The sequence below is a fragment of the Camarhynchus parvulus genome, chromosome 3, assembly GCF_901933205.1.
Source record: "Camarhynchus parvulus chromosome 3, STF_HiC, whole genome shotgun sequence".
NCBI lineage: Eukaryota > Metazoa > Chordata > Aves > Passeriformes > Thraupidae > Camarhynchus > Camarhynchus parvulus.
Genome location: NC_044573.1, coordinates 4,587,969 through 4,598,082, shown reverse-complemented (window position 1 = coordinate 4,598,082; position 10,114 = coordinate 4,587,969). Strand labels below are relative to the sequence as shown.

The following is a 10,114-nucleotide window of genomic DNA, read 5'->3' as shown; positions in this document are numbered from 1 at the left end:
TGAGTGCCTTTGGTCACCAGCATGGGCTAACAGCACAAGTAACCTGAATTTCTGAGTTAATGAAGGCGGAGTCAGCTTTGTCTGGATCGTTCCTTTGGCTCTGTTCCCCTTAGCAGTGTTGTTTTTGACAGAGCATGACCACAGCACCAGGGTGTTGCTCCATTCTTTGCTCTGTGTTCTCCTGGAAGGATCAGTCCAAGCTCCCTCAGCATTCCTGCAGTCTGTCTGTCCCTGCTGGATTCTGGCCACCCCATGCCCTCCTCGCTGAACTCGATTTCTCACTTTTTTTCCCCCACCTTTGATGCTGAGGCCGAGGCAAACCTCGGGATCACGCTGTGATGCATTAAACGAGCAACTTACACCTTTTATTTCCCCCTCGGGCACGGGTTGGGCAACGCCCGAGTGCGGCGAAAAGGGGAAAACTTGGCGGATTTCACTGGGGAGCATCATCTCCGGCACCTCCTCCTCCTCCTCCTCCTCCGGCGGGCACAGGGGAGGGGGCGAGGCTGGGCGGTCCCGGGGTGTCCCCTCCGCTCCAGCTCCACAAAAGGCACCCGAGGCAGCAGAAAGTGAGGGAAGAGCATCCAGGAGAGCAGGTACAGGGGTCAGAGGGATGGGAGGGTGGCTGCAAGCGAGGAGAGAACTGTGCGATAAATTAAAATACTTATCAGATCCCGGAGGTTCCTGCGGGATGCGGGGTGGGCTGGGGGTCCTGCTGGCAGTGGGGACAGAGCTGGGAGGTCACTGACGTCCCTTCCCTTCAGTTAAAGCTGATGGCCAGCAAAGGGGACTGCGATGACACAGGTTACTCACATGGAGCTCTGCACCTGCCTTTGCAGAAAACTCTTGGAGCAGCAGGGTCAGGGATTCGTGACAGGGACTGGGGCAGCGACGCTCCCGGCTCTGGGAATGCTGTGGGGCACTGGGGCAGTGACATCTCCCGGCTGATCCCATATCCTGCTCCCAGGAAAACTTACTCTGGCAGGAAAGGCCAAACAAATGGTCACTGGTAAATCCAGGGCAGGGCAAAGCTCCAGGGCTGGGCTCAGGGGAAGATCCGGGGTCACACAATTACGTGGAACTGGAACGGCTGAACAGTTTTTTTTTTTACTTGGTTGCCGTGCACTGGGATGGGAGACATAAAACCCAAGTCCCACAGAGCCATGAAGGGCATTTCTAATTGTCTTGGTGTGAAAAGACAGGTGTCTGCTAAGGAAGGCAGGAGCCTCTTTCAAAATGGAAAATGCAAACCCCCTTCCTCCAAATTATTATAATTTGATATGGACTTCAAGCAAATTTGGATTAATTTTAAAGAGTATTCATTAACATATTATAATGATGGATTTAACATTTATGTTCTCCAGGATGAGGATCCTTCCTGGCTGCTTTCATTTCTACTTCATTCCCTTCTTACTCAGCCAGGCACATGGATTCCTAATGTGGAGAACACCTCCAGCCTTCCTGGTTTATAACTACTCCTATTCAAATCTCTCCTCTGTCTCAGAAGCACGGGTTCCAAAAACAGCAAGAGCTCTCAATTTCTCACACAATGTCATTGAAAAAATTACCAAGGGAGACTTGGAAGGATTTGACTGGCTGGAAGTTCTGGACTTTTCCTACAATCAGATCAGGGCTGTTGAGCCTGGAGCATTCCAGAGTCTGCTCAGCCTGGTTTCTGTGGATTTATCATTCAATGATGAGAAGCTGCTTCTGCCAGATCTCCCACCCCACCTGAAGCTCTCACCTGCTGGCAAAGCTCCGAGGTCTTTGCAGATTTCCAGGAATTCTGGCAGATCCTCAGGGGCTGCTCTGGAGCCTTCTGTTCCTGCAGAGGAGCTGTCACGTTCTGGAGCTTGGTCTCTCCTGCAAATCCTTAGCCCCAGGCTCAGGAGAAGCCCAGGGAATCTTCTCAGGAAGGGAGAGAGGAACACAACAGCCCTTCCCACAGCCACATCTGAGCGCACCCTCTGTGGAATTCCCATCAATGGGACACTCAACCTGTCCCACAGCAACCTCACCCAGGACGAGCTGATGTTAAAACTGGATGAGGATCTCTGCAAAGCCCAGCTGGACAGGATTTTGGAGCTTGACATCAGTCACAACAACGTGGAAATGGATCTTCTGTATCTGTTTACCCTGTTCTTCCACATGGAAAACACGCTGTCCATCGATGCCAGCTTCAACAAGTTAACCATTAACATTCTGGATCCTTCCTCCTTCTGTGAGTTCCCATCCCACCAGCTTTTGTTCCTAAACATCAGCAACAACCCTATCAACAGCCTGGATACGCTGTGCCTCCCTTCCAGCATCAAGGAAATTGATTTGTCCTTCACCAACATCAGCCAAATACCTCTGAATTTTGCTAAAAAATTGGTTAACTTGGAAAAAATGCATGTTCAAGGCAACCACTTCATCTACAGAGCGTTCTCAGAAAGCGAGAATGCACTTCCAATGTGTGTCCCTCCCCCTGGAACTGTCCACATCAACGCCGTCTCCTTTGTCAGGAAGGAGGTTGGGACACCCATTGAAAGCCTTCCAGAGAAAGTGAGACACCTGGGAATGTCCAACTGCTCCATTGTGGAGCTGCCAGAGTGGTTTGCTGACACGGTGGAAGAGCTGTTATTTCTGGACCTCAGCAGCAACTTCATTTCTGTACTTCCCAATTTCCCTCCCTCCCTGCAGCATCTCGACATCAGCAACAACGACATCAAAGTCATCTCCCCCAGTCTGAAATCCCTCTCCAACTTAACAATATTTAGGATTCAAAATAACAAAATTATGGGTGTACACACGGAGTTTTTTCCATCAGCCTTAAAAAAATGTGATCTTAGTAAAAACAAGGTGAAGGTATTGTCCTTAACTTCTGCCCTGGAGAAGCTGGAACACCTCAATGTTTCTGGGAACCTGATCACACGCCTGGAGCCTGCTGGCCACCTTCCTGCACTGACCAGCCTGGACAGCAGCCACAACCTGATCCCAGAACTGCCCGATGGCTTCGGGGCATCCCTCCCAGGGCTGAAGTACTTCAACCTGTCAGGGAATAAGATCTCCTTTCTGCAGCATGGCTCTCTCCCAGCTTCTCTGGTCGAGCTGGACATCAGTGACAACGCCATCACGACCATTGTGGAGGCCACGTTCGGCCCGCTGACGAGCCTCAGGCTTCTGACTGTCCAAGGGCACCATTATTTCTGTACCTGTGACCTGTACTGGTTTGTCAATGTCTACCTCCACAAGCCCCAGCTGGAGATCAGGGGCAGGGGGGCCATGAGGTGCAGCTTCCCCCCGGAGCGCCGGGGCTCCCTGGTGGGCAGCAGCCGCCTGACGCTGCTGCGCTGCTCCCTGGGCGTCCAGCTGGCCGTGACTGCTGCCGCTGCCAGCCTGGCCGTGCTGGCCCTCACCCTGCTCTGCTGGAGACTGGATGGGCCCTGGTACATCAGGATGGGCTGGTACTGGTGCATGGCCAAGAGGAGGCAGTATGACAAGAGGCCAGAGAACAAACTCTTCGACGCCTTCATCTCGTACAGCGAGCGCGACGCAGACTGGACCAAAGAGAACCTGCTGAAAAAGCTGGAAAATGATGGGTTCAGGATATGTTACCATGAGAGGGATTTCAAGCCGGGGCATCCTGTGCTTGGGAACATTTTTTACTGCATAGAGAACAGCCATAAAGTGCTTTTTGTTCTCTCTCCCAGCTTTGTGAACAGCTGCTGGTGCCAGTACGAGCTGTATTTTGCCGAACACCGGGTCCTGAACGAAAACCTGGATTCCCTCATCATGATCGTGCTGGAAGATCTCCCACCCCAAAGCGTCCCACAGAAATTCAGCAAACTCAGGAAACTGCTGAGAAGGAAAACTTACTTGAAGTGGAGCCTTGAGGAACACAAGCAGAAAATGTTCTGGCATCAGCTAAAAGCTGTCCTAAAAACAACCAACGAGCCACTCGTCAGAGCGGAGAACGGATCTGCCCTGGAAATGCAGGAGCTGGAATGAGACCCAGGGAACTCTGAGGGCTGTGCCTGGAAAGCCTGTGGCCAGATAAAAACATTTACCTCCTGCAAAGGCTGCTGTGATGCCCAGGGGTTTGTCTGGAGAAGCTCCTAGGGGGACTGCAGCACGCTTGTTATTCCCTCAGATAAAGAATCCTGAAGGGATGAGACCCGAGCACTGATAAAAGGCCTTTTCCTCCTGGATGCCTGAATTTGCCCAGATATTCCCAGCATTTCTTTAGGTGCTGTGGATGTCGCCTGAGAGGAAGAACTGCTCAAGTCATGCTGCATGTCCTTGCTGCCTTGCTGAGGTGGTGGCAGTGAGAAGTGGTGTCTTAGGACTGATTCCCAGTTCTGGGACAGCTTAAGGTGGGAACACGCCCTGTGTGAAGGTAAGAGAGCCACAAATCTTGTTGGTACACAGGGAGCAGCTCCTTTCTTTGCTTTGGCAAGGGAAGAGTAAAGATTGACTTAATTTAGCCCTCTGAGAGAGGCTAAACCCACTCTGCTACAGACTGTGGGTTCAGTGACTGCTGGAAGAGATGAGACTTGAAAATCTTTTGTAAATTCAGAATAAAATATACAACCAGACAGTACAAAAAGGACCAGCTGAGTGTGGTGGTCTCTGCTGTTAAATGACTGGGGTGAGCTTTGTTTAATCACAAATCTCTGGGGAATAAGCAAGTCCTGTACATTATTGTTTAGATTTAGGAAAGTTCCACCTTACACAGTCACCCTGACCCATTTCCAATGGATTCAGTACTACCTCTGCATGGGCCTTGCCCTCACCTAGTGCCACTTGATAATTTTATTTATTGTGCTTGGGAAAAAACAAAAGAAATTCAGCTGATCCAGCTTTGACGTTCAAGGGAAATCAACAGACTGGGACAGAAAATAAACAGCAGGTGAGGACAAACTATTTGGTTTAGCATGACTTGGACTTGCTCCTATGATGAGCAAACACAAACAACTTCGCAGTAGAAAATCCCCAATCCAGGAATGCAGCATGTTTGGAACACAGACTGTGAAAAATTCCTTTTCCAATTCCAATTCTTGGCTCTGCTGTGACAAAACAAGACCAATACCAACCTATTTGCTGCCAAAAGGGGGAACATGCAACAAACATCTCCACTGACAGAGATCCCTTGGAACTCACTGCAAACCCACCTTTCCTCAGCAAAACTATTTGGCATCATCAGCTTTGAGGTTTTATTTATTAGGATAAAACCCACAGTCCTGCAGGCCAGGAACTGAAAAAGCCAACTCTTCACCCACAGAGATCTAGGGCTTAAAAAGACTGTGAATTATAAAAATATTACAAATATTTTTGTTCATTTAAGCAACCAGAAGTCACTTGTTAATAAGATTAATGAGCCACAAGTAATTAATCAGTTGTTTTTCTAATAACCTTTATGCTTTCCTCTTTCTAAAGCACTCAGTGGTCACATTTCTCACTTCCTCTCTTCCCACACATTTCCCACCTCCACATTCTGCTGCTTCCCTCTCAATTCCACTGCTGCTTGTTAACTTTGCAGTGACTCTTTACTGGTTCTTTACTGGAGCTTTACTGGTTCTGTGCTCAGCAGGCTTCTGATGGAAGAGACTAAGGGGAAAAAAAAGGAGAAGTTATACTCCAGAAGAGTCTAATCCAATTACTTTATCAAAAATTTGATTATTTCAGTCAATGATTCACTGCAAAGTTGTACCTGCTTTCAAAATCCAATGTGGATTTACTACACCCATAAACCTCCCACAAAACAGCTATTTAGTACAGCTGCAACTGTAAATGCAACTGTAAAAGCAACTTAAATGAGGTTTAGTTCCTCCTGCAGATTAAAAGGTGTTGCACTTTCCTATCTGGCACTGTGATACTGTACAGATTAGCACCAATATTAATTACACAGGTGGTGTTAAGGGCACAGCTGGCACCAGGAGTTAACAGAGAGCAAACTGCAAAGAGCTTTGATGGAATTTCAGATCTTTCGTCACACAAAGGCAATAAAACCTCCTGCTTGGTCCCTTCTTGCTTTACTCCCACATGAAAACTCAATGCAAATGTTTTATGAGGTTGTGAGCGGTTTAATTTTCAAACATGTGATGAAGTTCATGTGATCTAATGGCACAGGAGAAGTTGCACATACACACAGAGCAAACCCCCAAAACTGCCTCATGTATATTTTTCCCTCCAGTATGATTTGTACTGAAGAGAAATTCAAATACAGAACAGCCAAAAAAGATCTTTTCATTGTCTTCTGTGCCTAGTTTAGAAAGAACCACATTATTCATTTAGAGAAAAAAAAATCTAGGCAGAGAGAAAAGATTTCTGGGAATCTTTTCCATTTTACATTTGTATTAGAAAGTTGTTCACACTGATTTTATTGCAAGAAAGCTGGTTTGAATTATTCAGAATTAATTAATATTCAGTGTTAAACAAAGAACAGCGTTCCAGGAGAATCTTGAGAACGGTTTAATTGACAAAAAGCCTGAACCAACAACTCACAGACAGCAATGATGTGGACATTTTTTGTCTCTAAAGTAACAAATCACATTCCCATCACTGTCATTTTCCTGAAGATGTGGCACTTTCCTACAGAAAGGCATCAAAAGCCTGTGGCACAATTATTTTGGAGACACCGAAGCTCTGCTGAAGTCCACAGAAGCTGCAAGGTGATTTCTTGTTTGGAAGAGGTCTGGCCACTTAGAGCAAGAAATGTCTAACTTAAATTAGACAGGGTGGAATTCAGGGGAATTTAAATGCCTCTGGATTGTTCTGCCTCCCAGGGAATTCCCACAATAAGATACAACACAAAGGGGTGCATTTATTAAAAAAATACTTAACTTCTGTTATTTGCTCACTGTGTAGACCAACAGACAAAATTTCTAAGCAGACAGATGAACTCAAACTGATGTTAAGACTTAACAAAACCTCAAAAACTTGTCATTCTGGTTTTAGAAATGTTAACAGCTGTCAGTTCTGACTGTCAGGAATGGCCAAATCCCAATTTATACAAAGCCATGGGCAAAAGAGCAAGCAGCAACACGACTCTGTGCCTGACAGCTGACCAGTTAGGGAATTCCAGAGGTGACTGTGCTCCTCCTGGTGTATCAGTCACATCATATTGCAAAATTCATCTTTATCCTCAAGTAATGTAAATAATTAGGTAGTGTATGGTTATTTCTGTCAGATGTAAAACACTTCTCCAAATTATTCTGGGATACAGAATGCCACCATCATTAAAGTCAACGCCCAGCAGGTATTAATATATATACTGCAGAGGTTTGTCCCAGTGCCACACTTCCCAAATGTCCCTCCCAGTGAAAATAGAACACTGACCAAACAAAAGTCAAAACTGAAATCCTGAACTTCAGCTGAGTTCATAGAAATTTTGCCATTTACCTCAACAGAAGCAGGGTTTCACTCTGTGAAGATAAAGGACTTTTGTTAATACTGAAAAATTGATTCCTCCAACCTCCTGCAACGGGAAGAGTTTGAACTCAAATACTACCAAGCATCTCCCCAATTCTTCCTTCCTGAAAAGACAAGGTATTTATAAAACTTGGTGTTGTCATAGGATGGTTTGGGTTGGACGGGACCTTTGGGATGATCCAGTTCCATCCCATGCCACAGGCAGGGACACCTTCCCCTGCTCCAGGTTACTCTGAGCCCTGTCCAACCTGGCCTAATGACATAATGAACCACACAATCATGGCCTCTAGGGTTTTTTTACTTGCTCAGCAGTAAAACTTAGTAACAAACCCCAAAATATCCCCCTTGCTGGCTCTCCACGGCAACTCCAGAGCGCGTCAAGGAGGCGACAGCCCCGCGTTTGCTTCCAACGCAAACGGGAGCGGTGTTTCTATTCACTGGCAGCAGCAGCACGGAGTTTGGAGCAGTTCCTCCCCAAAGCGGAGCGGGAGGCCCTCTGGAAGGGCCGGGAGGTGCCGAGGCTACACGGAGGGCAGCGGTATGTGCCTGGCAGCGCCGCATTCCCGCCCCGCCGCGCTGCCCGAGGGATGGAGCGCGGCGCCGCAGGGCTTGGCGAAGGCGAAGGCGGAGCCCGCGGGCTGCAGGCTGTGCGGGGTGCTGGCCTCCGCCGAGGGGCTGCTGTTGTACACGCTGTAGTAGGGCTCGATCCGCGTGTTCATGGGCGTGGAGCTGCTCTGCCCGTAGTGCTGCTGCTGCCCCGCGGACGCCTTGGGGCTCAGCACGCTGTCCTTGGAGTGGCTGGCACCGCACGCCTGCTCCAAACCCTTCTTCTGCGGCTTCGGGGACAACATGTAGGCCGAGTTGGTCTCGTGGTGGGAGGACTTGTTCCTGTTGACCTCCAGGCTGCCTTTGCCCATGGCTCGAAGCCTCGTCTTGTGCTTGCAGCAGAAAAAGACCAGGGCCACGTACTGCAGGCACCAGAGCATGCGTCTCCGCAGCCCCGCGCTGTTGCGGGAATATATAAAGGGATTTAATCCCGACTTGAAAAAGATGAGGGTAAACCCGCACAGCTCGAACTGGTAGAGCACAAAGCCACCGCTGCCGGACAGCATGTCCTGCACCAAGGAGATGGCCAGGGGCAGGCAGCACACCAGGACGGAGAGCACGATGACCACGCACGTCACCACCGCCTTGGAGTCTTTGGCCGTGGCCAGGTTGACGGCCGAGGCCAGCGGGAGCCGGCCGGGGAGCTTGGCATGGCCGTGGGGCGGCTTGCTGCAGCTCTGGGTCCTGTAGAGAGCGGGCACGGCCCCGGGCCCCGCGAAGGGCTGAGCCCTGGCGGTGCCCACGGCCACGGCGGCAGGAGGGCACCGCCTGGCCCACGCGTTCCTGCGCAGGGCCTGGGCGATCATCGCGTACGATACGGACACCACGGCCACGCAGCAGATGAAGTCGGTGACATAGAGGTAGAGGATGAGCTTGCCCTGCCCGCGGGGCAGGCTGGCCATGGGCAGGCAGAGGCGGGAGCCGCGGGTGCGCAGCGTGGCCAGCGTGGCCAGGGTGAAGCTGGCGGCCCAGAGCAGCAGCGTGAGCAGCAGCGAGCAGGGCGCGGAGGCGGCGCGGTGCGGCTGCTTGCCCAGCACCATGCGCAGCCGGTGCAGAGCGATCACCGCCACCGTCTTGAGCGACATGATGATGAAGCCGGAGCTGGTGAGGTGGAAGGTGAAGCAGAACGTGCCGGGCACGCCGCGGGCCGGGCCGAAGAACAGGACGAAGGCGAACATGGGGGCGGCCACGCCGCAGATGAACAGGTCGCAGAAGGAGAGGTTGAGGATCATGAAGTCGAAGTCGGTGCGGAATTTCCGGAGGGCCGGGTCGAAGAAGGAGAGCAGCACGATGAGGTTGCCGTAGGAGCCGAGGCAGAAGACGAGGGCCAGCAGGGAGGCGCAGGCGGCCAGCGTGGCGGCGTGGGTGCCTTCCCGCAGCTCCGCGGGGCCGCTGCCGTTCGCGCCCAGCTGCTCCGCGGGCCCGGCCGGCAGCCGCCCCGACCCGTTCATCGCCGCCCGGCCCCTTCACAGCCCGTTCATCGGCGCGGGGCCCCTTCCCAGCCCGCTCATCGCCGCCCGGCCCCTTCTCAGCCCGCTCATCGCCGCCGCGGGGCTCCCGCCTTGCCTCCTCACCGCCCCCTCATCGCCGCCTCAGCGCTCCCGCCCCGCCATGGCGCCCGGCCCGGCCCCTCCCCGCTCCGTTCCGCTCCCTCCGCCGCGGCGGGGCCGAGCCGGGGCGGGCGGCGGGGGCAGAGCCGCAGCCTCCCCGCACGGCCGGGCACGGGCGGCCCGCGGGAGGCGGCACCGAGCTGGCTCCGAAAGCCGCGCTGGCGCTGCATGCCCGCCGCTGCAGCTCCGGGAGCAGCGGCGATGCGAGCGGGTGGAGCGGCACAGAGTGTGGGCTAGAGAATCACAGGAGCGTTCGGGTGGCAAAGGGACTGCAAGAGCATCTCGTTCCTCTCCCTGCCATGGACAGGGACGCCTTTCACTAGCCCAGGTTTCTCCAAGCCCTGGCCATGGACACTCCCAGGGATGGGGTAGCCACAGCTTCCCTGAGCAATTTGTGCCAGGGCCTCACCAACCTCACAGGGAAGAATTCCTTCCTAATATCCAATATGAACCTACTGTCTTTCAATTTGAACCCATTCTTCCTT

The 10,114-nt window shown here is 51.8% G+C and overlaps 2 protein-coding genes across 2 annotated transcripts; one reads left to right on the top strand and one right to left on the bottom strand.

The window, feature by feature from the left end:
• Positions 1 to 1,365: 1,365 nt before the first annotated feature.
• On the top strand, positions 1,366 to 3,990 carry LOC115902338 (toll-like receptor 2). Its single transcript, XM_030945781.1, has 2 exons — positions 1,366 to 1,838; positions 1,878 to 3,990. The coding sequence occupies exons 1-2, from the start codon at positions 1,366 to 1,368 to the stop codon at positions 3,988 to 3,990; spliced, it is 2,586 nt and encodes an 861-aa protein (XP_030801641.1).
• A 2,064-nt stretch (positions 3,991 to 6,054) lies between these two features.
• Positions 6,055 to 9,590, bottom strand: GPR75 (G protein-coupled receptor 75). Its single transcript, XM_030945336.1, has one exon. It carries the CDS (start codon positions 9,468 to 9,470, stop codon positions 7,935 to 7,937), a length of 1,536 nt encoding a protein of 511 aa, XP_030801196.1. The 5' UTR covers positions 9,471 to 9,590; the 3' UTR covers positions 6,055 to 7,934.
• Positions 9,591 to 10,114: the final 524 nt, after the last annotated feature.